The 27,681-nt window shown below is 42.5% G+C and overlaps 4 protein-coding genes and 1 long non-coding RNA gene across 6 annotated transcripts; 3 read left to right on the forward strand and 2 right to left on the reverse strand.

Moving 5' to 3' along the window:
* Positions 1 to 8: 8 nt before the first annotated feature.
* On the forward strand, positions 9 to 5,598 carry LOC103998062 (uncharacterized). The gene is made up of 3 exons (XM_065083059.1): positions 9 to 148; positions 788 to 1,876; positions 5,285 to 5,598. The coding sequence occupies exons 2-3, from the start codon at positions 957 to 959 to the stop codon at positions 5,286 to 5,288; spliced, it is 924 nt and encodes a 307-aa protein (XP_064939131.1). The 5' UTR covers positions 9 to 148; positions 788 to 956; the 3' UTR covers positions 5,289 to 5,598.
* Positions 5,599 to 5,824: 226 nt separating this feature from the next.
* On the forward strand, positions 5,825 to 8,945 carry LOC135583819 (fibrillin protein 5 homolog). The gene is made up of 7 exons (XM_065083060.1): positions 5,825 to 6,221; positions 6,307 to 6,425; positions 7,187 to 7,309; positions 8,248 to 8,346; positions 8,450 to 8,494; positions 8,589 to 8,662; positions 8,734 to 8,945. Exons 1-7 carry the CDS (start codon positions 5,849 to 5,851, stop codon positions 8,816 to 8,818), a joined length of 918 nt encoding a protein of 305 aa, XP_064939132.1. The 5' UTR covers positions 5,825 to 5,848; the 3' UTR covers positions 8,819 to 8,945.
* Positions 8,946 to 10,014: 1,069 nt separating this feature from the next.
* On the reverse strand, positions 10,015 to 15,355 carry LOC135593198 (SWI/SNF complex subunit SWI3A homolog). 2 transcript variants are annotated; one of them, XM_065083062.1, is made up of 7 exons: positions 15,111 to 15,355; positions 14,482 to 14,996; positions 11,913 to 12,413; positions 11,647 to 11,807; positions 11,514 to 11,560; positions 10,940 to 11,091; positions 10,015 to 10,299 (listed from the first exon to the last, which is right to left on the reverse strand). In XM_065083062.1, exons 1-7 carry the CDS (start codon positions 15,175 to 15,177, stop codon positions 10,108 to 10,110), a joined length of 1,635 nt encoding a protein of 544 aa, XP_064939134.1. In that variant the 5' UTR covers positions 15,178 to 15,355; the 3' UTR covers positions 10,015 to 10,107. The 2 variants fall into 2 exon arrangements, with proteins under 2 accessions (XP_064939134.1, XP_064939133.1); XM_065083061.1 differs by having other exon boundaries at positions 11,514 to 11,569; positions 15,111 to 15,354.
* Positions 15,356 to 16,531: 1,176 nt separating this feature from the next.
* LOC103998168 (uncharacterized) lies at positions 16,532 to 18,881 on the forward strand. The gene is made up of 2 exons (XR_010479449.1): positions 16,532 to 17,537; positions 17,642 to 18,881. It is a non-coding gene; the product is annotated as an uncharacterized LOC103998168 (long non-coding RNA).
* A 54-nt stretch (positions 18,882 to 18,935) lies between these two features.
* On the reverse strand, positions 18,936 to 26,672 carry LOC135593200 (ABC transporter G family member 42-like). Its single transcript, XM_065083064.1, has 22 exons — positions 26,150 to 26,672; positions 25,337 to 25,546; positions 25,175 to 25,259; positions 24,943 to 25,102; positions 24,644 to 24,774; positions 24,050 to 24,140; positions 23,651 to 23,952; positions 23,285 to 23,566; positions 22,879 to 23,195; positions 22,639 to 22,799; positions 22,441 to 22,550; positions 22,097 to 22,247; positions 21,861 to 22,016; positions 21,621 to 21,790; positions 21,207 to 21,539; positions 20,838 to 21,128; positions 20,666 to 20,749; positions 20,447 to 20,580; positions 20,126 to 20,353; positions 19,874 to 20,045; positions 19,531 to 19,785; positions 18,936 to 19,445 (listed from the first exon to the last, which is right to left on the reverse strand). The coding sequence occupies exons 1-22, from the start codon at positions 26,554 to 26,556 to the stop codon at positions 19,173 to 19,175; spliced, it is 4,503 nt and encodes a 1,500-aa protein (XP_064939136.1). The 5' UTR covers positions 26,557 to 26,672; the 3' UTR covers positions 18,936 to 19,172.
* Positions 26,673 to 27,681: the final 1,009 nt, after the last annotated feature.

Consider the following 27,681-nt stretch of genomic DNA (forward strand, 5'->3'; position numbering starts at 1 on the left):
AGCTGAACGTGGGCCAGGAATCGGAGCTTCGTCGTCACCGTGGAGCGTTCTATTCGACGGACAAGGAGGTGGCTGACTATTACCGGACGGTGGTGTTCGTGCCGTCCGCGATCTTCTTCTCCGTCTCCGTTGCTTACCCTAATTGCCGGTAAGATTGTAGGTTAGGTTTCTCACCTTGCTCTTTTCTCCTCACTTTGACTAAAAAAGAGTGAAAATATTGCAACTTTAATCGCTTAATTCAAGAATCTAAACAGTGCGAATGATCTTTGCCTTGGAATAAATTCCTCCGTTCCGTCCTCCAAGTCTGAATTCTTATTGATTCCTCTTCCGAACACGAGAGTGCTCGAAAGACGAGCGAGGTTGAAACAAGTTCGTCAAGTCAAATTGACGATTAAATTTGATTTTAGGAGTAATACAAGATTATTACTTTTTTAATTTTAGCACATTATTATTAGTGAGTATATTTTAGTTTGTAACAAACATATTTGATATGAATTATAAATCCATTATTTTCTAATTCATTATGATTTTAGGGGTCATTTGATTATACATCTTTTTTTATTATTTTGATGAAAAATTGTTGTATAGAAAGAGTTGGTTAGGATATTTATATCCAGAGATGTATCTTAGAATATTAAAATTTCTTAAAAGGTGTTTTTTGTTATTTATAATTTTTAATAATAAAAAAATATAATTTTACTATTTGTAATAAAAAAATATATCGTCGATAAAAATCTCCAATAGACATTTTTTCGAAACAATTGCAAAAATGTGTCAATTTTATTAGGGCAATCGAACCGACCCACCGCGCGATCCTCCCGTCTAGGTTTTCTTTTGTATCTCCTCCGCCACCGGCGACTCGAGCCCCACCGTCCTCCAACACAATCCTCCGCTCTTCACCGACGCAGGTGGTAGTTCTCTTTTATCTCCTCGGCTACCGGTGACGTCGGGCAGTGATGGCTCGGAACGAGGAGAAGGCGCAGTCGATGCTGAATCGATGGGTGGATATGAAGAACGAGGAGAAGAGGAAGCCCAAGGAGCGCCGTCCGTACCTGGCCTCGGAGTGCCGCGACCTGGCCGAGGCCCACAAATGGCGCTCCGAGATCCTCCGCGAGATCGGCGTCAAGGTGACGGAGATACAAAACGAGGGCCTCGGCGAACACCGCCTCCGCGACCTCAACGACGAGATCAACAAGCTCCTCCGCGAGCGCGTCCACTGGGAGCGCCGCATCGTCGAGCTCGGGGGCCCCAACTACACCAAACATGCAGCCAAGATGACTGATCTCGAGGGCAACATCATCGACGTCCCCAACCCCAGCGGCCGTGGCCCCGGCTACCGATACTTTGGCGCCGCCAAGAAACTCCCTGGAGTCCGCGAGCTCTTCGAGAAGCCCCCGGAGGTTAAGAAACGCCGCACCCGTTACGAGATCTACAAGCGGATTGACGCCAGCTACTATGGCTACCGCGACGACGAGGATGGCATCCTCGAGAAGCTGGAGGCCCCTGCCCAGGACGACATGCGTCGCCGAGCAGTCGAGGAGTTGGAGCGCATCAAGGCCATCCGGAGTGAGGCCATGAAGATGGTGAAGAGTGGGGAGGTGGCGAGCGTGGAGCCCACTGCTGCCCCCGCCGTTGAAGTAGTGCTGTTTGAGGGGGTCGAGGACGTCGTGGAGGAGGAGAGGAGGTTGGAGATGGAGGAGGAGCTGGAAAGGACCAAGGTGCAGCAGGAGTTTGTGGCACATGTTCCACTTCCGGACGACAAGGAGATTGAGAGGATGGTCGTTGAGAAGAAGAAGAAGGAACTGTTGAGCAAGTACATGAGTGAGGAACTGATGGAAGAGGAGCAGGAGGCTAAGGAAATGCTCAATGTCAATAGGTAGGGCTCACTGCCTTCTTCTTGCTGTTGCTGGTTAAATTAGGTTTTGGTTTATCCTTGCAATTAATCATATAAATTTGCTATATGGAGTTTATTTTATGCACAAACTCCTAGAGATGAAGAATAACTACCTTACTGTTTTGCTAGAGAATGCAATTTCATCCGTCCTTGTGTTTCAGAATTGTGCTTTTCTTGATGAGTTTGTAGGTGAACTTTAGAAGGAACTCTAGAAAGTACGAAATTGATTACTTTTTAGCAAAGGGGTCTTTCATCTCTGCAAATGCTTATTTTTATATAATTATGGATTTCAAACAGATACATGTATGAGTGTGATTGTTCACATTTTTTGTGTGTATCTGATGATTTTTGATTTGTTGCTTTCTAAAAGTGCTTATCTCCTTGTCGGTTAATCATAATTTGATGTTACCTGTATTTCCATAGTTATAATTTTTCAACTCACATTTGTCTTCTCCACTACGACGAAATGAGAAATAGTTTTCAGATTTTTTCAGATGGATGGCACTATGGCAAAGCATAGGGATGAATGTTTGATGCTATTAGCTTGTATAGACTAGGTTGTAAAGATGACACATACCATGCAAAACATTGGTTTTTGAGGAATGAAATTTTCAGCAATAATAAACTATGATTATTTTTCTATATACTAGGTAGGGGTGTTCAAATTGAACCGGAAAACTGAACTGAATCGGTTCAAAACCGTTCAGTCCGAGCTGGTTCACCAATGATTCAATTTTGAAGGCTATAAATGGTCTTGGTTCGAGGGTACGCTTCTTTGGTTTAGTTAATTGATTCAAATCGAATCGAACCGATTTTAATTGAAGAGATATCAATCCGATTGAGTTCACTGCTCGAAGACTTTAATCGGTTCAAACCGATTAATCAAATTGGCCCAAATGCCCAATTTCACAAATAACGCGGGCTCAATTTTATAAATATTATTGTGTTGTCCAACTGGACCAAGATTTCAGTTTGATTCAATTGAATTGAATCGGTTCATTTAAAAAAAATATTTTTTTTAAATTACTTGAAATCATAATCTGGTTAACCGAACCGAATTAATCAGTTTTGAATCAGTTCAGTTAGGTAGATCCGAATCGGTTTTGGTTCAGACTACCTTTAACCGAACCGAACCAAAAAATGGTTCGGTTTGGCCCTTAACGGGTCGGTTCGAACCGGTTTGAACACTATGGGATTTACTAAGCTCTATGAAAATATGTGTATTTTTGTAATGATATATATTTATTTTTGGTTTCGGAAAGCTGGAACTATGTATATAAGTCATTGATGTGTAGTTCCTTGCCGGGAGGATTGTCGCAAGCACAAAAATGGCAAAATGTTGACTTATCTGCTGACATAAATATGTGTCCAAAATCTTGGTTTGACTTCCCTTTGCGGTCAGGCCTATCATATTTTTCAGCTAGACCAATGAGTACTATTGAGGTGTTACATAGGAATGCTGATACCTAGTCCATATGTGGAGCTGCATCACAACATGCATCTGGAAATTGTCACTTTTATTCATCTTCAATTCAATATTCATTGAATCTGAATAGTCTCCATATTGTTCTTCTGTGTAAATACTTCATTTCAATGTCATCGAATCTGAATAATCTACATATTATTTATAATATACAGTTCTTTGAAATTTGAGTGATTGTACCAATGCACCATCAGACTGTCCTTGGAATTGTTTCAACTTGGTCACGTTGAATATTGTTTCCAATTTATAAGCTACTATTCTGGCCCATTGAATGACCTTAAAAAATTAGAAAATTCCTTTTCCTTATGCCATTGTATATACTTGGTTCATGCGATTCTAGCTAGCAGCTACGAATCTCTTCAACTTTTAGCTATGCCATCTTGTTCCTGTAGTTCGGCATCAACTGCATCAACCTTAGTGGAGTTGTTTTCCATTTAAGATAGAATATTTGGAAGTGGTCATCCGTAGAAGACTTCACATGATGTAATACTGATTGGAGTTAAATGAATTGTTGCATGTCCATTCTGTTTATGAATGGTTAATTCACTTCTGAGGCTATTATTCTGTGTAACAACTAAGATGAGCTTCAATTCACAGTTAAGTACTTCTGGTTGATCTGTCTTATCGGTGATAGGTTGTGCTTGTACTGAACTTGATTCCTTGGAATTTAAAAAAATTGTGCAGAAAGAAATTTAATGATTCTGTTACTATAACAGATAATCGATTGAGGCATCCTATGTTGTCTGCGCATATGCTCTACAAACAATTCGGCCAGAAGTTTGTCAGATGGTGTAAAAATATTACAAAATTTTAAAATGTACATAGTTTGTCAGTCAATCAACTCCTACTATTACTGCAGTTTTTCTTGTAGTATTAGGAGGTTTTTGATATAGTCCATTACTATCTAATCCAAAACTCATTCTAGACTTTATAATGGCCTACTATGGAGATGTAATCTTCCAAGCTCTTAGTCTTGGGTGGTAGTCTTGTGATTTAAAGTTCAACAAAATACAATGTCACTTTAAAGTGTAATTGATATGTTATCTAAGTTTGGTATATCGTAATCTCCTTTTAACTTAACCTTTCTATATATTCGGCTTCAATGTCTTCCTGTCTTATTTTATTCTGATTTGAAGTTCAATAACAAAATGCAATATGACATAATAAAATTGATAAGTCCTCCCTAGTTTAGTATATTGTAATATTATTTAAACTTGTATGTCCTCTTATGCCACAAGGAACACCATGAACTGTGTTTCATTCACATTATGGATCTATTATATGAACTGTTATGGATCTATTAGTTCCTTCATTTACACAGGACAAGTAATTGTTGAGTTGACATTCTTTCAAATCCATATTGAACTCTGACGAACAACTTCAGATCAATCATCTAAACTGAAAGAAAGTGATTTGTAGTAGTTTCCCTGATATGTATCAGATAGAAAAGAGTTGGATGGTAAAGAAAAGAAGATTGGTAGTCAATGTCATCTGTGCGACCAACCATAAACAACATCAGAAGATTTTTGAATTGCTCAAACAAGTAGGAAACCGAATGATTAGTTTCAGAATTGCATCATATCATTCTTGAGCTCAGATCTCCAATGTAAATGGTGGTTCAATTTTATTCATGGTGTGTTACAGTAATTGCAGATATATATATATATATATATATATATATATATATATATATATATATATATATATATATATATATATATGTATTTCTTTATTGAGAATGTGTACAAAGTATGGAGTTGCTGCTATCACTCCTTATGCTTAGTTCTCATGGAGCAGATATTTGTCAAAGTATTGACTAATATGCTAATTGACTCAGCCTGAAATGACACTCTAGCTTTTAGCTTTTTTCTATTCATATGGCCTAACATCTTTTGTTCATCGAGCAGGTAGTCATGAATGAGTTGCTGCTGCTGCTGCCACAAGTATTTGCAAGATGCTGTAGTTCTGAGACAAATGAAGACGTAGTTACTTACTGGGCCTCTTCATCAGGAGCTTGGTTTACTTTTTCTGCAATCTCATAATAGAGTACCTTCGGTTCCTTGAAACCAGGCGTCCTGTAATCAACCCATTATGCAGCAGCATCGCTGCTTTCTTTACACTGTACCTCATGAAGCGACAGATACGCAGTGGATTGTCGGCACTTTTGCTGCTGATGCTTTTCATTGTTTATTCAGTGACGCTCGTTGGCAGCTTATTTGTGTCTTGGAATGTTGTTTCCTTAGCATTCTACATCGCGTTCAAACCTAAGTTGATTGTTCTTGACATCTTGTTTACCAGTATGATTTGTTTTTCCTGTACTGGGAGAATCTGTGGTCGGTGGAGCAGTGTAACATAGCTCTCGATCAAGGAGATCGATCTCTCTGGGGGTAAAAAAAAGCTCGATATCTAAATTCCAGCATTATCCTCTTTATTTGAATCATGGCCACTCATTGCTGCTTCTCCATTAGACCATGGCAGGCGAGGCGTGTTCATCTCTCTCTCTCTCTGTCTCCCTCACGAAGTCTTCTCCTTTTGCAGGCCCAACACCACATGTCACCTGCTGCCATTTCCGACCCCAAATGGCTGCGCTCATCCTCCGGCCGCTTCCTCAGGCTTGGAGCAACTTCGAAGCGTTTCCCCGCAACCGACTCGCGAAGGGTACTCAAAACAGACGGCATTCATCTCGAAAGCGATCCGCATCGGCCCTGGTTGCGTCGGCATCGACGACAGGGGCTACCGGAATGGCGGATGGCACAAATCGCAATGGGAGAGATGGGCCATCATCTACAGCACAGTTTGGAACCATTGATGACGTTAAAGCCGCTCTTTACCAGGCATTGACCGGTAAGTAACACGCTCTTATCGAGCTACATATGGTGACTGCGAGGAAGATGATGATGATCGCTGATATATCACATTATACATCAAGGCATTGACAGAGGGATCTTTGGAGCCACATCTTCGAAGAAATCAGAGATTGCTGGGTTTGTGGAACTGCTGGAGTCCCGAAACCCCACGCCACATCCTACCGACCATCTACGAGACAAGGTTGGTAATATGACGAATCAAATTTTAGAATCCAATGAATCAAATTATAATTTATGGTATAAATTATAGATTTTTTTTTTTGAATTTATTAATCGATGTTGATAGTATATTACTAGCTTATGTTTTGCAAATCAATGGGCATGCATATTTTGTCAATTATGAATTTAAATTAATCAAATTATGCTTATACTTTGGAACTTAGGTATCATGCTGATAGTATATTATTAATTTATGTTTGTTATTTTATATTTATTTTACAAAGTGAAAGTGGCTTACATCTTCACCTATCGCACATAAGCTATCATTTGTTCATAACCTTTGTTAGTTGTTCATACCATGATTCATATTATCGATCCATACTGATGTATCGACCAACTATTGGTACGGTATGTATTGAGCCGTACTAAGCATACCGACACATGATATACTAAGGTGCATTAATGTACTGCCCGTATCGAGCGATATGCTTCGGTACGTTAAACCCCGATTCATATAGCAGAAACAAACGGGATCAACAATTCCTCGTGCGAAACGATTGTTATCCTCGAGAGAGATAGAGAGAGAGGATTCCAAATAAACAAAGTTTTGATCATTGAGAAACATTAATTAATTGACATCACCATTCATATTGAAATAAAAGAAAGAAACTTCAGCCAACTAAAATCCGGAGAGGAATATGCAATCTTAGTTTACTGATGAATTATTCGATGTGTTTTACCTTTAAAATATTTGCAAATACTGACCATGTGGGAAAAAGAAAGGTGGATGGATGCTGGAAGCTTGTTTACAGCACAATTTCAATATTAGGTTCCACAAGAACAAAGCTTGGTTTGCGTGGCTTCATCAGCCTTGGGGACTTCTTCCAAATAATCAATGTTGCAAAGGTAAAGCAATTTCCATTACTTTGCAGTGAAAACATGTTTTAATAAATCGGGATTATTTATTTTTTGTTGGTTCTGGCTGATTGTTATTTGACAAGAACCATAAGCCTACACATAATCAAGCTTATATAGTGTGTGTGATTGGCACCAAAATTATGTCTTTAACACTTCAAACATTTATTTGAACACCAATGGTCAAGAGTTCAAAGCCTCATCCTATGAATTCTATTAATGTACCTTTGAAATCTCAGCCAACAAGTTTTACACTTAAAATGTTGATCTCATGGTAATGTATTAGAGTTACCAAAGATTCAACTGAAAATTTTAATACACCTAAAACATTGATTTAGTTGTGGCATTACCAGATTTACTTAATCATGGTTGAGGATTCGAAGCCTTAGCAAATAGATCCTTTAAATTGTCAATTGGTTTAGCCAATAAGTCATTATCAATAATTTTATGATCAAATCCCCTCTTCACACCCTTTAGAAAAAAGAAAAAGATTATTTACCATTTTAGTCAATCTAAATATATTATAAGGTAAAGTTAAAGAAAGTTTAACTTGAACTTTGAGATATTTGTTCTCTGAGTTTTTTATCTCACCTACATCTAAGGAACAATGATAGTAGTTATAACTTTCCAGGTTTTCTTCTCACTCTATTTCTTCTTGGGTTCATTAATCACAAGTACCAAATCTTATCAATGCAACTCCATGTTGGTTAAGTGAAATGAGGTTCTTAGCATCTTCACAATTGATTTCATACAGTATAAAGCAAAAGAAGAAAAGGTGAAGTATGGAACATGTTGCAGCAAGTAGGATATCTGATCTTCTTTTATGTCTATTGTTGTAAAGAAAATATTCTTTGGTCGATATGTTAAATCATGCTCAATTATTTTCAAGAAAAAAGAATGGAGTTTTAAATCTGCATTATCTTCAAAAGGAGGAGGCAACAAATGTGATTAAGTTCAACTTGAGGGGACTACAACTACTATCAGGGCAGCTGACGATCGAGGCTTCCTATAGGATTGCATCCAAAACTGTAAGAGTTCTTGCTACCCTCTGGAGCTATACACGAGTCAAATCTTTTTTGAACATCAAGTTACTTTGTCAAACTCATCGACATATCCGATCTTCTATTGCAGAGAGTAGACATCAAACTTGAGAGATCAAACATCACTCCGGATCAGGTAAAGAGTGTAGTGTGTGTATGTTAATTTTAAGGCTTTCTCTCAGGTAATAATTTTTTTTTTTTCTCTGAGTTAATTCACTGGAATTGGGCAGTTGATGAAGATCTTCGAGAAGAATTTGGACCTCCTCCTTGCCATTTTCAATCCACAAGGTTGGCTTGAAATAACGTATCCTTTATATATATATTCTTCCAAAAGAATTAAATCTGATGAAAAAGTTGAACCTTAGCATTTCTTAGATATGTGGATGAGTCAATGCGGATAGGAAGGGATGATAAAGGCAACATTTTTGTCTTGGAAAGAAATGATGATATAGAAGTGTAATGTGAGCACGTTAATCCTTATCTGTTCTACATCTATAATGCTGTTTTGTTCTGCATCAAGAATCGGAAGAGATGTCTCCCATTGAGAAATCTTTTTGGAATAAAGAGTTAAGATTAATAGTGTTTTAGTATTAGGAATCTTTTCTTATTTGAGTTCCTCGACCTTAATAGTAATTGTACATGTAGTTTCATTGAGCTTGAATTATTAGTACAAAATACTTATAACAATCTGAATATATTATTCTGTTAGCTTAAGTCAATCTTAATCTTAGTTCACTTTGACGTGGAATTAAATTAAAAAATTATGATTAATCTTTAAGATTATCAATGTTGAGTAAGATTATCAAAGATTAAAGGTTTGAAATATTATTTGATATATTTTTGAAACATTGATTAATCTAGTTAGTAAAAATTTTGATAATTTTATTGTAAGATTCTAAGTTCAAATATAGTGTTAGCCTCTTATCCTTTATAAAAAAATTATATTTTTTATTCTTAATATTAAAAAAATATTTTTAATGTGTGAAACCTAGGAAGCCCATCCTTCCATCTCTTATCAAAGACCAATAAATTTGGTCAAAAGACTTCAAAGTATCTGATAGTTTGATATTATAACATCAAATTGATTCCACAAGCTTTCCTTTATGATTGGCTGGCTTGCCCTGGCTAATTTATGTGTTTGCAATCCTACCTGGGCAATATTGATTCTTCTGCTTTCCTCTCTCTCTCTCTCTCTCTCTCTATATATATATATATATGCATGTATATATATATATATATATATAGATAATTTATTGAAATCTTACCCTTTCTGTCAAAATTATAATTAAAAAAATAATGCAATATTGGACAAGTCTATTACTTAAGAAGCAAATCATTTGGAGAAATTTTGAGACCAAGACATCCTTAAAAAATCTATCTATCACAAATCCTGAATTCCTCCTACATGATGGGAGTTCATCAGCCAACGAGAAGAAGATATGTCTGTTTTTAGGATGAAATGGGCTTCGTGACTTGTTAGACTCCCATAACAGAAGCGTTGTTTGTGTACCTCACACGAGGCAATTTTTTTTTGTCGAGGCGACACCCGTTGCATGTCCAACTTTTGTTTGCAACTTTTCCATCAGTAACACAGAGTGCATTTTTCTTTCGAAAACAAATAAAATGAATTCAACATATCCTGCCACACAGAAAAGCTAGAAGAAGAGGAACACTTTCATCACACTAGCATCACTGGTTTATCCACAACATATAAATTACCTATCAAGTGTAAGGCATAGGACGATGATATTACATGGTGGCGAAAGGTTTGGGCAATTCATCATCGCTCCATCTTGGGATCCCTGCCTGAAACGCCTGCTGGAGCACCGTAACCCACTCCTCAAGAGTAGATTCCTTCACCTTTTGCAATAGTGTGTACTCATGCTCCATCATGGACTCCAACTCTTCAAAATGTTTGATCTTGCATTGTGTCTTTCTCAGCTGTCAAACAACAATCAATACACATAAGAACTGTTTATGCATGAACTGTTTATGTATACTATAAAAAATACTAAATTAATAAATTTAAAAAAAGCAATCAAAGAACAAATAAATAGTAAATTTTATCACATCAAAATCTATCATGACATTGAGATAAAATAAAAAATACATATACATTAACATGAATTCACTTTTTCGAAATGAATTAAGAATCATTTTGACTGATCATTAACCGAACTTATTAAAGACAGTTTTTTCAATGACAATTAATAACTTTTAATAAATCTTATAAATAATAGGAAAACTCTTACGAAAATATCAATGTCATTTCAATATTCATAGCTTTTCCTTTCCGCGGAAGATGTTTGGTTGTAGAAAAGGAACGTCACAAAACCCAAATATTTTTTATGCACTTTTCATCTTCACAATATAATTTAGGCTGTGACTAAATGATAAGATCTGCATATGCCTTTTGCACTGGTAGTGGCTACATCTGACCAATTAACTAACAATTACCGAACCTAAGCAAATTCACAAAATATTCACACTCCAGGAGAAAAGAATAAAAAAGAAAGAAGACCTATGCTCCAAAGTAACAAGTTTTTTTATTGCAAATTTAAAATAAGGTAGAGGACAAGACCTGCACTTCAATAATGGATGCCATCAGAAGTTCTATTTCCCTCTCTTCTTGATCAGCTAGTAGCTTGGCACGAGCAGCTACTACCCCCAGTGCAGTTGCAATGGCAGCCCTTACTTGAAATGCTGTAGCACTTAAGCTCTTCTCTGAGACAACTGATATATCAAAAGGAGATCGATGGATTACGATGTAGCTCTAGATACAGTGAAAACAATCCGAAGAAATCATTACAGAGCAACTGAGCTGCCTTCCCTTCTGCATTGTAGTAATATATCTACATTATGTAGAATGTGGCCAATATACTAATCTATATCACCGATACAAATAAATTGCTCCTGGGATTATATAAATAAAGCTACTTTCTCAAACACAATATTCCATTGGCTTGTTCATTAATTTATATCTTCATATCAAGCAGATAGTGCAAGACACTTCATCCCAGAATAAAGGTCAACAGTTTAAAACAGCAAAAGGAATACAAAGATCAGTGCAGAACTATGATTTCATAGAGCATCTAACTAGTGAACTAGCCGATAAGTACAGATTTGATGCCAGGACAATAATATAGATAGCATACCTGTCTGTTTATGCAACTCCATATCCTGATCTTCAATCTTCAATCCACTGAAATGACTATAACATAATATGCAGAGAATGGGCATTTTTTCTCTCTTTTAGATATAGCTATACAAAAAAGGGGGAAAACCAACCTGTTATGATCATTGTTAGTATAAAGTAAATCATTTTCCCCATACTTATTGATCGAAATGTGCTTCCTTGCAGATATATTTTCGCTGCACAGTGCCACAATAGCTGCATCTGCTGCTGCAGTAGCAATCTGTGCGCCAGCAACAGTAGAAAAGCCAGCTACCTACCAAAGAAGATATTAGTTGTTCTGTAATATGCACATGAATAAAGTTCCCATCAAGGGTTATGCAAATTACACCGATAAAATCAATGTAAAGCCAACTTATACCTGCTTTATTAGTGAATCTGCAACATGTACAAAGGACGGCAAGCATCTTCTCTTTAGAGGACGTTCTGCCATAGGTTCTTCCACAAGATCTCTCTCATCGGTTTGGATGTGCAAATCTGTTTTGATAAGCTCTTGTGGTGGCTCATTTATTAAGGATTGCTTTTTGACATCAGTCGCTTGAGTTATCAAGTTACTATTAGCACATGTACCATTAATTGAGCCCAGAATATGCTCACCAAAAGGCAGTTGTATAAGCCTTGCAATACAATCAAGCTTACTCTTGGTTCGTACATGCTGAGCAATAAGAGCCCAGTCATCTCCATGCTTTAGGACAGCTTCTAGAAGGAGTAGTGTCTCTGCATCTGTCCATGCACTAATTACATTGTTAGCACTACCTTCTGCCTTAGCATCATCATCCACCTGATGATTTGAGTCCTCTGTTGTTCTACCATCAGCCTGACTATTATTTTTAGAACATTTTGAACATACCATCACTCCATCCTGAAAAATTATGATAGGAGACAATGTGGAGTTTACCATATATCAAGACATAGCAATCTTTCTAGTATCACGATATATACGGAAGGCATAAAAAAAGCCAAAATATTGATATAATTTAGTTCTGATTAAACCATAAAAACCTTTCAAGCAACCCCATAATTCCTAACACTGAAAACCCTCAAATACATCAACTGTAGATGGCTTGTTAAGTTGCATCATCACATCAGCTCATGTTGAAATAACATGTCCAGCATATGCAGCAGATAATAAGGCCATCAATTCTTGTTCTTTTGTCGTCCATAAATGCAAACAAACTCAGCACTGGCATCAAGGGGCCCATGTAGCAATCCAAGCAGTTTATTAGCCCAAAAGCTTGTCTGGATTGGATCTGATCACATGGCTTGAAATGCTTAAACTACATTACTAATGGTAAGCCATCAAGACTTACATAAATGTCTTTTTGTTTCCAATTCTATAAATGTATGATTATTTGCTCGGTTTTTAATTTCCAATGATACCGTCTATACCGGACGATACGTACCAATCCACCAGCAGACCGGTACACGGACCGCTCACTACCAAGCGGTACCATTGATTGGGGCTGTTGATGGTTGATTTCGACCGTCGCAGCCCGCTACGGGGCGGTATTACTCGAGGGAGAAGGAAGAAGAGGGAGAAGAAAAGAAAGAATCTAGAGATCCGACGCCGCTCTCCCTCGACGATCCCAATCCATCGCCGCCCTCCCTCACCAGACACCGCAAATGAGATGTCGCCTCCTCCTCGTCTGAGGCGACGAGACCTCGACGTCGTCGATGACTTCTCCTCATCCGCACCAGGAGAAGAAGCCTCAACAGGGAGAAGAAAGCGAGGTTTCTTCTCCCCGTGTGGGGAGAAGAAACAAAGCGACATTGCCCTTTTTTATTTTTTAACTTATTATTATTATTATTATTATTATTATTATTATTATTATTATTATTATTATTATTATTATTATTATTATTATTATATACCGAGCGATACGCTAGAGCATACCGCTCAATAGACTCATACCGCACCGTATCGAGCTAAACTCGATATTCCGGTACAGTATGAAATTACGAACATTGATTATTTAAGTATAAAAAAATCTCACCCCAAGTCTTGACATCCTCACTAAAGCTCCACATATAGTTAGAATCTTCCCCTAAGGTTCTATATAAGATTGATCCTAGATGGCTTCCACCAAAGCACACATTATAACCTTCATGGTCCTACTCCATTTTACCAAAGATAACTGGTCCAAAATGCTAAAGTCGATGTTATTAGTAGGAAACCATTAAAGTGTCATGTACATGTCCATTTTTCTTATTCTCACTCTTAAGAATATATATATATATATATAATGGTTGTAGAAGCAAAGGATAACAAAACAATATCTTAAGTCATCTGCGTCAAGGACCTTCCAAACTTGTTGGAAGTGTTTGGCTAACAAACCAAACTTTGATTTTCTTCTATTGACCTAGTTCTAAGTCTTAGCATTCACATAATTTGATGCTGCTGCACTGTTAAAAACTAATGCAATGAAAAGCTCTAATTAATTGTATTTCCATAGGGACATATAACTTGTCATTCTTAAACAAAGGGAAAAAGTTACATTTGTACTAGCAAGTTAACATGGAAAAAGAATTTCCAACAGGTCAGACTATGACACCCATGACCTCTAACATAGTTTGGTCAGAATGACATGCATACCCATTATCCTTTCTTCCTGTGATCTCACAAATCCATGAATGTTTTCCCCAATGAAACTAATGAATGTTCTTGAGCTATTTCTGGTATCGAAGTAACATATCTCCTAATTGTATATTGAACATTCAACAAGCTACCAACTCTGATTCAGACACCTAAATTTGGTCAAATGGTAACCACAAAACTGTGAGAGTTCTAAGCAAAAATTGTAGTTGAATTCCTTGAGCAACAAAGTTTGAATAGATAAAGTATGCATACCTTTAATTAACATTCAACACAATTAAAAAAAAAAAACATGGCAATTCTAGATCGGTCGCAAGAAAGGAAAGTTTAAAGATACCTGTAACGACTCATATCCTCCAGCAGCGGACTGATCCCCACATATTCCACACACCAGTCCCCTCTTTGGCAACCAATCTCCAAATACATCTGAGTACGACGTCAATGGGGGCAACTTGAATCCATTCTCTCCACCCACAGACGACGCCATTCCCACCAGCTTCCTCTGCGGTATGCATGCTGGCACCACCTGCACATCCGCCGGCGGCCCTTCCTCCACCACAACCTTCGGCCCAGCATCCTCCACTGATGTCTTCGGCACCTTCACCCCAAAATTGATCAATCCCCACTTCTCCAGGAACAAGAACACCTTGTGGAGATACCCGACATCGCCGATCATAGACTTTCGGATCTCGGTGAAGGTAATGCACTTGGTGGGGTCCTCCCGGTACTTGCTGATGATGAAATCGCGGTACTCCTTGTAGACTCTAGGGTTCCGTGAGGTAGAGGAGCCGTCGAAGAACTCCGGCAAACACCGCCGCTCCGTGTCGTCGATGTCATCCCACCGGAACCAACCTGATCAAAGACCAAAGAAAGAGCGATGAAAGGTCGAGAGACAAAACCCTAACCCTAGCCCCCAAAGAAAAAAGGAACGCCGATCGACGAAGGAGAGGGGAATGGTTACGGTACTCGCAGAGGAGGGGATGGAGTAGAGCTCGCGGTCGGCGAGGTCGCTGCCTTCGGAGCTCGGCGGCATTCCTTATGGTTCGCGCGCGGGAAGGGAAGGGGAGGCCGAGGCAGACGGCGATGGGGATAGATAAGGCGGATCGGACGGTCCAGGAGCGATTCGAACGAGGGAGAGAGACAACGAAAAAGAGGCGATGGGGAAGGCGGCACGGAATGAAATCGTCGAGTCTCGAAGGGGTTTTTATTTTGTGGGAATTCACTGGAAAATGACTCATATGACGGTTTGGACCGCCGCCCCATTCTCTTCTCTCGGTATAGCGTCCGACAAAACCGCCCTCGCTTGTCGGGTTTATTTTGAGGACTAATTACAATTTTATTTTTTTTTTAATATTTTGATTTTTATATTTTTTTTTAAAATATATATATATATATATATATATATTAATTAAATTATATAAACCTAATTATAAATATATATATATATATACTTGATTATAATATAAAAATATAAAAAATAAGATGGTTGATCTGTCATATTCATTATTTGTATCATAAATGATAGGATCATTGGTTTTAGATTGTTTATTATATCATCTTTATTATATATTGGATAGTAGTAAATGATTTCTTATTTAACTCTTCCTAATTTCGATGCTTCAGTTGAGGCTGAATCTTGAGATATCATATATGTATGTGTTAAGTGCATCTTTACCCGTTTTGCTCGATGTCATGACAATTAGAGATGTCCACAAATTGCTGGGTGTTTGCTATTCATGTTCTGCAGCTACAAATCTCTTCAAGATGCTTGAAGTGACTGACTTGGAGATGCTATTGTCTTGATCGTTTGACTGTCTTAAGGGTGCAATCAACTTAAAATCGTGATCACCTTAAGGTTATGATCTATGCAAAGATATAATCGACTTAGAGTTATGCCTACCTCGATAATACAATTGACTCGAAGAAATATTCGACTTAGAGATAAAGTTATCTCGACGGCATGCTTACTTTTATGGTGTGACATACAGTCAACTTGGAAACATGATTAATTTGATGACGTATGATTCACATGATGATACGATGATCATGAAAAGCACATAAAAGCACATTCGACTTGATAATACGGAGCTCATTCAGGGCCGAGTTGGTTCAGCTTCACTATCAACATAGGCTTTTATGCTTATTAGTACCATAACAAATAATTCAGGCTATAAAACAAAGTGATGCTACCTTTATTAAATAAAAGACTTTTATATATATAATTATAATTATAATATGCCAAAAGTAGGGATAAGGGATAAGATTAGAAACTTATAGATATGAATGTTTGTCCAAGTATAGAGTTTATCCATGACTTTTTCTTCCTCGACTCAATTATTTTAGTCCAAGTATGCCACGGCTCTTATCCAACACATTGCGGCGGCACTCGAGCTCAAAGTAGTATAATTGACAGCAGCTGCAACACACCAACTCCATTATTCCATGCAACTTTGAGGAGGTAGTCGTCACACCAAAGTCCTTTTCCTGCATAATGCAACTGTGTTCCTCTCATTATCTTCTTCAACCAGTCGTGTAATCATAAGACCAGTTAAATTTATTTGATTAAATCAGAAAGTGTGTCTGCCGTAAAGAAAATTCAAGTTTTTCTACTACAAATTGATCTAAAAAGCATCGGACGTCGACGTCCGAACTGTGTTGTGGGTGGATGACGATCGATGATCGTTCCACTTTATTTCCTCCGTCCTTTCTTCGATCGAGATCTACTCATCCACCGATCGATACAGCTAGAGATGAGCACTAATGGCGATTCCATCATCCAGCGAAGCAACATCGGATCTTTACAGGGATGGAGATCCGTCCTAAAACACTCTAGGAATCGATTCACCGAGAGCAGAACTCGATATGATTCACTGAGAACAAGCCAAGCTTTTGAAGGCACCTATTGAAAGAAAGCCAGGCGTTCTCCAACCTCCTCCTCCTTTTTCTCTCCGTACCCATCTTTTTGGGTCGAGATTACTCGTTGGTTAATGGCAAGTGATCTCAAGTCAAAAGCCCACCTATTTGAGTGCTTTGGTACCGCCGATTGTTATGACCGGAAGAGGCCATATATACACCCACTCGATGGTTTGTCACCACCCGTCATGACATGGCTGCCATCCTCGTCCAGCTACTGGTGTCAGCCCTTCTTCTTCTCCTTCTCGTGACCAATGGAGCGTCCTCGGCGAGGCCACACCCTCCCCCGGCTTCCGCCGGCGAAGCTCCGAAGGCTCCAAGGAGAAGCTCAACATTAGCAGAGAAGGAGTCGGAGGCGGGTGCCAGCAGGAAGCGCGTGCCGCCTTCTGGGCCGAGCAACAAGGGACACGGCTCGCCGGAATCCTCCACGCGCCATCTGCTGCACCTGCACGCCGACCACGGTTGTGCCGGAAGACAGCGGTAGAAATGCCCGAGACGGAAACCATCCGCCAACACTTTCCGATTAATCTCCTCTAATTCTAAACATTTTCTGCTGATCAGTTTTCTGACGGAATGTTTTGCAGTTCCATTTACGCGTCTGGTTATGCACAGCCAATGCAAATCTCATCGTTGCTTTCGCCCCTTCTCTTCGTCCGTGCGGAAAGTGTCATCTCCAAAGTTGATCGATCGCTCACGGAGATGACAGGAACGACTCGATCCGATCGAAACCTGATATGGATTTGGTCAACGGTCAACTCGACGCGCCGAAAATGTTCGTCTACTGTCTGGGTGGAACTCCTCGGAGACCTACAAAAAAAGATAGGTGTCGTATTTTAAGATTGTCATTCTAATACAAGTTGGTGGAGATCCGAGGTAAAGAGTTGGGGGAGAGAGAGAGAGAAATGCTTTTGCATAGGGGATTAGCCCTCTAATCGATCTCTCATTAAAACAAATTAGCCGTAATTTTTTTTTTATCGTGATTTAAATAAATACTATTGAAATAGTTTTTATGTGTGTTATATTAACTTTAATCTTTTTATTATAATTCTTAAAAATTATATTTATAAATATCTTATAAATTATGATTATTAAAAATCATAAGAAAAAATAGACGTATAATATTTTGCTCACGCTTCATTTTGGCTTCTAACCTGCGCTTCACGGCTCTTTATTTTCTTTCTCTCGACTTCTGTTTTAGGGTTAAAAACCGTCGGCGGAAGCTTTCCTCTCCGCTGCCGTCGGAGGATTCCCGCCCCCCTCCCCCCTGCTTCCACGGGCGAAAGCTTCCTCTCCGCTGCCGTTGGTGGATTCCTGGCCCCTCCCTCCCCCCCCCCCCCTCCTGTTTCCTCTGCTTCCACGGACGAAAACTTCCTCTCCGCTGTTGTTGGTGGATTCCTGGCCCCTCCCCCCTGCTTCAACTGCTTCCGCCGGCGGAAGCTTCCTCTCCGCTGCCGTCGGCGGATTCCTGCCTCCCTCTCCCTGCTTCTTCCGTCGGTGAAAGTTTCCTCTCCGCTGCCGTCAGCGGATTCCCGTCCTCTCCCCCCTGTTGCCGTCAATAGATTCCCGCCCCCTCCGCCCTGCTTACTCTGCTTCCATCGGCGGAAGCTTCCTCTCCGCTGCCGTGTGGTGTCTTTTGTTGTTTCTCTCGCCTTGCGTCTCCTTCCTTCTTCCAGTAGAAGAAGGATCAAGAACTTTTAATGTCCTATTCCGCCATTGTTAGGGAGACCGAGAAATCTCAGCTCGAACAATGAGGGTCGATCAGGATTTGTCTCTTCATTCATTATATAAACTTGTCTGACCGATCGAGGAGTGATTAGGGATTGACTTTTCATCTTTGCTTTGGAGTGTCGTATCAAATTTACTTTAGAACAAGTGATCTGAAGTCAATACTTTCGCTCATTAAATCAATACAACTTGCTTCATACAATCATCACTATATTTACAACTAAATCAATCGTCCTCGCAGTCGAATATTAGAACACGTATGAATAGCGCAAGGAAACCTTAATCTACAAAATCCGAGAAGCCGCTTTGGACCTCTCTCTCTCTCTCTCTCTCTCTCTCTCTCTCTGTGCTGAAGCGATGGGGACTCATCATCACCACCCCTCTCTCCGCCTACCTCTGCTGGAAGTTGAGCTTCTTGATGCAGTAAGCAAACATGAAAGCAAAGAAGAGAGCAAAGCCGACCAGCACGATGGCCACCACAGGCATGAAGTCAGTGTGGTATCCAAAATGGTCCTTCACGTAGTCCTTGGTCCTTATTGGGGTTTCCGAGCCAGGCACACTGATGTAGCTCTCTAAATCCCCGTACTGTGTTACTATGAGACCGTACACCGTCCATTGCAATGGGCAAATCCAGTAGTACCACACCCACCATTTGGGAATCCTCTGCAATCCATCACAGAACCTTGGGTTACTGATAGGAACTCCACACGACAAAAGTAAATGGCAAGATCGAACAGGAGAAACTTACCGGTCTGGGGATGAAGAAGCCTGAGAAGAGGTTAAAGACGGAGTAGAAGGTGGAGGCAAAGATCGCAGCAACTTGATGGTTCGGTGACAGTGACACGGTCATCATGCCATAGTAAGTGAAGTAAAGGAAGGAGAAGAGGGAGATGAAGTAGAACCAAAAGAATTTTGCCGCTGTCCACTGGAAGCTCATCATGGAGTAGACGATGAGCGAGTAGTACGCTGCCTGAATCACCACGTACGGGATTTCCACGAGCACCTGCAGCGATTCAACGCCATTGGATCCAAGCATTCGATGATAATTACACCGTCGCATTAACGCTTGAATCAGCAACGCTCCCCCTTACCTGAGCCATGGCATACGGTAAAGCGGAGTACATTCCAGCAGCCCTTTCTCGGTAGAACACCGTCCTCTCGATCGCTACCAGTGGTTGCACCGTCGAGCAGTTGTTGACGCCGACGAACAAGACCGCCGCATACATCGCCCCGATGACGATCCTAAGATTGTTTGCACTTCCACTGCAGCACAGAGGAAAACCACCGGTGAATCTCTGTGCATCCCAAGAGATGAGAGAACAGCATGTCCTGCGTCTACGTACCTCTTATGGCCAATTCTCCAAAATATGGAGCCTAGCAACAGAGCAGTGACCAAGGTGAAGAAAAATCTGACCAGGTTGTAATCAGGGCTCCTCCAGTAGGTCCACCATTGCTTCCAGAGGCAGGCCTTGAACTGCCCCCAAGAAGACTCGGAGAACTGCGTGGGGAAGTAGAGATCATTTGTTCCTGATGCCGGATTACTGAGCTCACCAACCAATGCTTTGTTGCGCCTGGTGGCCATAGTTTCGTTGCAAGCAAAACAAAGCTTATCAGTAATCAGTTCATATCTGCATGGCCACTGATCTCTCAGTTTCACTACTTACTGGTAGAGAGCTGATGATTTGTAGTACTCGGCGAAGTCCATCTGTAGACGTACTTCAGCTGCAACCGAACTGACTTCCAGCATCCATGTCGCAGGATTGTACTTGTCCTTGATCTTTGGAACTCCAGGAATTGCCTGAAACATGGAAAGCAAGAGCTGTCGTTTCTCGTTCTCACCATGCCGTAATCAACAATGCAGCTAATGATGACTTCAAATTTACCTCGAAGTATTCGATTATCTTGTGAGAGTTTCTTCCCAATGGTCCAGAGTAGATCACTTGGCCGCCTCTTTTCATGAGCAGCAGCTGTTGCATGATCAGAAACATAAGCATTAAGCAAGCATGCATGCATTATTGTATGATCTCACGGAGAAGCGTTTCGAGATGGACAGACCTCATCGAAGGCCTCGAATATGTCGATGCTTGGCTGGTGGATCGTACAAACAACAGTTCTTCCGGTGTCGACTGTGTTCCTCACGGTTCTCATGACGATGGCGGCTGCTCTTGCATCGAGGCCTGAGGTTGGTTCGTCCATGAAGATGATCGAGGGATTAGCAACGAGTTCCACGGCAATCGTCAGTCTCTTTCTTTGTTCCGTGGACAGCCCTGTGATGCCCGGCAGTCCCACTATGGCGTCTCTCAGGTTGTCGAGCTCCACCAGCTCCATCACCTCATCGACAAATTTCTGAGATCACAGGGATTACCTTTAGTACGTCACATATATCACTTCCCCTGCACGAATGCCAAGACCGATTGGACTCACCAGCTTTTCTCCGTCGCTGACTTCCTTGGGGAGACGGAGGAAAGCAGAGTATATCAAGGACTCCCGGACGGTGACCTGAGGTGAGTGGATATCGTTCTGCTCACAATACCCGGAAATCCTTGCGAAAGTCTCTTGGTTCTTGGGATAGCCGGAGATGCGGATATCCCCCTCGACGTACCCACCGGTCTTTCTGCCAGCCAAAACATCCATGAGGGTGGTTTTCCCAGCCCCACTCACGCCCATGAGGGCTGTGAGGACGCCCGGCCGGAACGCCCCTGTTACGTTCCTTAGGAGCTGCAGCCTATCTTCTGTGACTCCTTGATCTTTCATTTCCTGGTGAGCAAATCGGTGCATCCATCGTTACTGATTCATGCTACTTGATTCAAAGCTCGAAAAATGACTGAGAGAGCTCACCGCAGGCATGTCCACATAGTAACTGACTTCATCAAAGGACATGGCCAGAGGCGTGAACGGAAGAACCATTCCTCTTTTGGGAGCAACGCCGGTGGCGGCCTCATCGATGGACATGTCACGGTTGAGCCTGTTCGTCCCGCTGGGGCTCATCCGCAGCACCATCATTTCTCCTGCGAGAATGAGCTCATGTTAGAACACAGCAACAAAGGCGAGCGTTGGTGTTCTGATTCCGCCACTTACTGGCATTGTTTCCGTCCCTCTTCGACAGTTCCCGAGGTAAAGAATCGTTCTCGGAGCCCGCCCTCCTGATTCTCGGCGACTCTCTTGTCTCGTCTCGGTTTTCCTCCATCTCTGCTGCTGTTTCTTCAGATATAACAGCTTGCGGTTTTCCGATAGCTGCGTCGAAGAACAATCTGAGCTCAACCGAGAAGAACCGGAAGGTGAAATGTACGGAGAGAGAGAGGTTGAGGCCTTACGATTCAGATACATGAGGAAGAAGGTGAAAAGCAAATTGAAGAGGATGCTGAATCCCAGAAGCGCACCGGCACCAATCCAATACCATCTAGCCTCCGGGAAGACATTAGCGTTTTCGAGGATTGCCCTTCCTAATGGTCGATCATCTGATGACTGTCACCGAACGCACAAATCTCTCCATCAAAACAGTATAAGACTTATAGGAGTTGCACGAGTGATAAGTAATCGTTTGTCGCGTCGAATTATCCGCATTAGATGAGCTCGTACGGTTTTATGTTTGTGCCGACGACGACAAAGGATGGCTTATCAAAAAGATATCACGTTTCATGGGTAACGAGGAACTTACCGGTTTGTTCATCCACCTCGGAGCCAAAAACTCGTTCACCGCTAAAGCATTGTATCCGTAGGTAAGTGGCGAAATCCAGAAGCCCCATATCCACCATTTCGGAATCACATCTGTCGGCGAAGAAAGAGAAGGTTCGGTGAGCAGTGAAGATCTTGTCAGTAAGATGGACTTGCATTGTTTTGTGTCCTGAATGAGTACCTTTGGGTAGAATGAAGCCTCCAAGAACAAAGATGATGAGCACGGACAGAGCCCCACCGGTGTTGGAGATGATCATGGACCTACAAAGACCCGCGACAGTTCTGAACAGCCCTGCCGCCATCTGCTGGATCAGGAACACCAGCACCAGCTGCTTGAAGAACCTGTGACGCAGAGAACAGTGAGCGCCACGGCTCAGAAAAGCAGATCAGCAAGTCTTTTGGAGCTGAGCTCGAAGTTTACCTGCTGGCCTCCGGAGCATAGCCTATGGTGTAGTAGGTCATGACAGTCCAAACCACGGTTTCCAGGATCGATATGGGAATCCGGAGGAGAAAGTTGGGCAAGGTGAATATCCATGCCGGATAGAAGAGCAGGTCCCTGTGCTTGTAGAACACCGGGAGTCGCGAGATGGCGATGGACAGCTCCGCGAAACCATTGAAGACGTTCACGATCAACCCGAAGAGGAGCGCTCCAATGTAGATGACGCCATCGTCCTCGTTCCTCGTGTGCATGCGAGTCCTCAGAAACACGGTTGACGCTATGAGCGCCACCATGACAATCTTCACGCGGATCGAACCGGAAGACGATGTCAATCGTGGGACACCGAGATGATGAGCAACGAGCAAAGACGACGGGTTTGTGGCGTTACCTGAACGGTCTTGAAGATGTAGACGAAGGAGTTGCGCTTGATGAGGAGCCATTCCTTGGCAAACGAGGCCTTGAGGAGCTCGGAGGTGGAAACAGACTTCTTGGAGAAGACCAAGGCGGCCTTGTGGCTCTGCGACTTGTCGAAGGGGACGGAGAGCTCGTTCTCCAGACGAAGACCGACGTGGAATCGCTTGAAGCACTGCGCGAACTCGGAGACGGAGATGTAGCGGTACGGCCTTTCCTTGTCCGCCCAGTACTGCTCCTGGTCCTTCCTCGACGTGACCTGCGACCAAGATTGAGATCATCGAGGGTCGAGCGCGCACGCTTCTGGTCGGGGAGAAGTGCAGCCGGTGCTCTGTTCACTTACCTCCTGCAAGAAGTCGGCGGTGCCTTTGCGCTCGGGGCAGCGGAAGCCGCAGGCCTCGAAGAACTCGAGGACAAACTCGCGGGGGCCCTGGTACACGATCTGGCCCTCGGAGAGGAGGATGATGTCGTCGAAGAGCTCGAAGGTCTCGGGCGCCGGCTGAAGGAGGGACATGAGGATGGTGGCCTCACCCAGGTGGACGATCTGCTGCAGGCATTTCACGATCTGGAAGGTGGTGGAGCTGTCGAGGCCGGTCGATATTTCGTCCATGAACAGCACTTTGGTCGGCCCGACGATCATCTCACCTGCATCGCGCCATGCCCCATGCAAGTCTTTGAGTTCCGCATTCAAGGAAGGAAACTGTTCAAGCACTGTTCCAAGATTAATTTGCAAGGTAAGAACCTGTGGTGACGCGCTTCCTTTGACCTCCGGAGATCCCTCTCTGCATCTCATCGCCCACAATTGTATCGGCGCAAATGTCCAGCCCAAGTATCTGCAGCATTTAACGACAGTCAACGCCATGCTTAGCCTCTTCTTTATCCTCTGTGACTCCACCACAAAACTCTTGTAGCTCAAAAATGAAACTATACTGGAACGAATGAGAGATAATAATAATAATAATAATAATAATAATAATGATTGAAAAAGATATTTTTTAATAAAAAGTACCAAATTAATTACTCTTATATTGAAATATGAAAGAAAATTATCTTATATAATTTATTCTTTTTCTATTATTCAAAAAATCTATTAAATATTTACACCATGGGATCCACTTTCCCTGGACCCCACCCGCCATCCACCCCTCCGTTCATTGTCGAACGACCCGTCCCCGGACAGAAATCGTTGACTAAGTCAAACACAGACGACAACCGCTCTTCGCTCACAGTCGCACCGCATCTAGAAGCGTTTTCCTTCGATTCCCGAGGCGTCCAGCACAAGCATCCAGTTTGACCCCCCTTGAAAGCGTTCACAAATGGAGTGAGAAGAACGTACCCTGAGCGTGTAGTCCGTTTGCAGGCTGCTCTTCACTCCTTCGATTGCTGTGGCCTTCATGAACAGATCCACTTCAGCTTCTGGCAGAATTCCTCCTTCCTTCTCCCTCCTCGCCAGCTCCGTCAGAAGATCTGACAACATGACATTTCATCATTCGATTCCAGTACAAGCTACTCTGTGGACTCGGCGGAAACCTTATCCACAATGACGACGGCCGCAGCACGAATCACAACCTCAAATTCTACACTAGTAGCTTTTCAACGTTTGAAGGCGAGAAAGGGACGGGGTTGAATCAGTACCGTATCGAGATCCTACGCCTTGACACCTCGCAGAGAAGTCGAATGTTTCTTTGACTGTCATCTCGCCCACATGAACATCATTCTGGCTAATGTAAGCTGCAGTTTTCTGAGGCACGAACTCCTCCAACCTGTATCCATTGTATGATATCTCTCCTCTGGTCTGCAAGTCGAGGATTTGCGTTATTTCAGGTTGCTCGAACTAAACCCAGGAAGAAAGAGGTCGGGCACCAACCTTCAAAGTTGGGTCTAGTTTTCCAGCTAAAGCCAACAAAAGGGTGGTCTTCCCAGACGATGGAGGGCCTAATAGAAGTGTCATCCTGAAATATCACCATTGTTAGCTAGCCATTTTAGTGGAGTCGATTCATATGTCTGCAACTTGTTGGAGTGTGTTCACCTCGAGGGTTGTATGACTCCCGAGATATCTTTGAGGATGGTGAGAGAGGTTCTCTTGGTGAGGTTGATTCCCAAGAGGCCGACGGCCGACTCGGCGATGTCCCTGGCCGTGTTCGCCAGCGACGGCAGAGCCCTGTTCCCCACATGGCATTTGGCTTCCACGTTCAGATGCTCGAACCTCACCTCCACTGTTGGTAATTGGATGCCAACCCTGCATCACAAACATGGAATCAGTCAAAGAGAAGCTGCATCATTTCGATGGTGATATGTAGCTAAACAAGTCTCAAATTGTCGGAGAACTTGTGCGATCACCATCAGCACAGCCGCCCATTGCTTTCAAAACCATAAACATTAGATTATGGAGAGAGAAGCATTTGTACTGTAGTGATTGGAAATCAACCAATTGCTAAGAAACTTCCTGCGTACCATTGTTTATCTTCTGGATGACCGATGCACTTGTAATTTAAGATGTTGAATAAGTTAAATTAGGGAAAAGGACACAATAATAGCTTAGAAGATGGGATCTCCAACTTCTAACCTCTCTGTCTCTCTCATGGCCTCTAGATTCCTTACGGCAGCTTAGTATGCTTTGGGTTATCCATTTATGTAGTAATCCTTGTCATAAAGAAAGGAAAGGAAAACGAAATTATTGGCAGGTACTGTTTGTCACGGTTGATGGCTTGCTTGGTCATGCCTTTCGTGTTCTGTTCTTTATCATGCAAAAGGATATGGCCAGTGATGAAAAGATAGGATACAACATATTGGGTTGTAACGTGCAACACCAGAGGAGGAGGAGGAGGGAAAACTGACTGACTTGTCGATTCGGTTGCGGAGCTTCTTGAGGAAGCGCTCGTTGTCCTCCTCGGCGACCTTGAAGACACGCTCGATGAACTCCTGGCGCTCGTTGACGCCCAGCTTGCGCACGTCCACCTCCTTGTGCTGGTACTGCCGCCGCCCCTGCTCCCCTTCCGCCACCACCGACCGGAGGATCCCGGTGCGCAGGCGGCTGTAGGTGGGGAGCTTCTCCAGCGCGGCCCACCGCAGCGCCTCCTCGTCGTCGTCCACCCCGCTCCGGCTACCCCACGACCTCCCCCGCGTGCTCGACCGCGCGAACACGTCCTCCATCCCCCAGTTCCCCATGCCCATCCCCCTGCTGATGCTCCGGCTCAGGCTCCTGCTCGCCCGCCGCCCGGAGTCCCACGCCCTCTCCATGCCCTCCATCCCTTTACCTCTCCTCTCCCTTCCGTGTCCCACACCTCCGTCGCGTACTATGTACAGTAGAGGAGCGTGCAGAAGAAGCTAAGCAGGAAGCCAGCGAGAAAGGATTGGGAGGACGAGTTGGGGGGTGGTAGTGGGAAAGCCCTTTTCTATATACGCACACACACGAGGCGACGAGGCCGACACTATTGACCAACGAAGCAGCGCGGTTGGTCTGGAGCTCATCGTTTCTTACAAGCTTCGACCGCTTACTTGGTCGCAGTCAATCGGCAGCGATTTTAGGTACAATTCACCGATACTTTAATGTAACTTCGCCCAATTAGCTGGCGAACCCACCGGCCCGACCCGGTTCTATTCCTGTATTGACTCGACCCGGTCGGGTCGGCTCGTTGTTCATTCGATTTAAACATCAAGCTTTGGCAACTCTATCCGTACACGTGGATCACTGGATTGTCGTTTTGGTGCGCCGTGGTCGTCGTCGTTGTCGCTGCCAGTGCTTAAAAGCGGAAGTGAAGCCAACCGTTCGCTTCCTGGTCACAGACCATCATCACACGCCACTTTCCCTGGTGCAGCACTCTTCGTTCACCTGGTCGTGGTGACGTCGAGCCTCGTTGTTGCGGAGAGATGGAGAACGTTGCGTCCTTTCTTTCCCGCAATGATACGACACTCGAACAGGGATGCTGATTTGAAATCGAACGTCCGGTCTGGTTAAACCGGTTCGATCGAGATGGGTAATTTAAAGGGCGTGATATTTGGTGCAACGTTACTTTTTGTGTGTCATGAATAACATAATATGTAGAGTCTATGATTTAAAGTTCCAGGAAACATTCAATGCACAGTTTAAGTTAATGTAGAGTCTGAGAAGATATAGTCTTAAATTAATTGCCTAGAATTCAATGCACAAACGTGCATGGGATGTAATCAATTGTATGCATACTTTAAGACCTAAATATTCTTGACCGAGTCTGCTTGCGGTAGGCAGGACAAATCTTCCATGGAGATGCATGGAGACGATCCCACCCAGAATTGATGCATTTATTCCAAGGTTTCTTCTTGCCGCCTTGTGGCGGATGAATGAGATCAGGTGTGTCAGCATGTGGACGAACAAAGGGAAAGGAACAGTTTACT

Source organism: Musa acuminata, chromosome BXJ1-9 (assembly GCF_036884655.1).
Source record: "Musa acuminata AAA Group cultivar baxijiao chromosome BXJ1-9, Cavendish_Baxijiao_AAA, whole genome shotgun sequence".
Classification (NCBI taxonomy): Eukaryota; Viridiplantae; Streptophyta; class Magnoliopsida; order Zingiberales; family Musaceae; genus Musa; species Musa acuminata.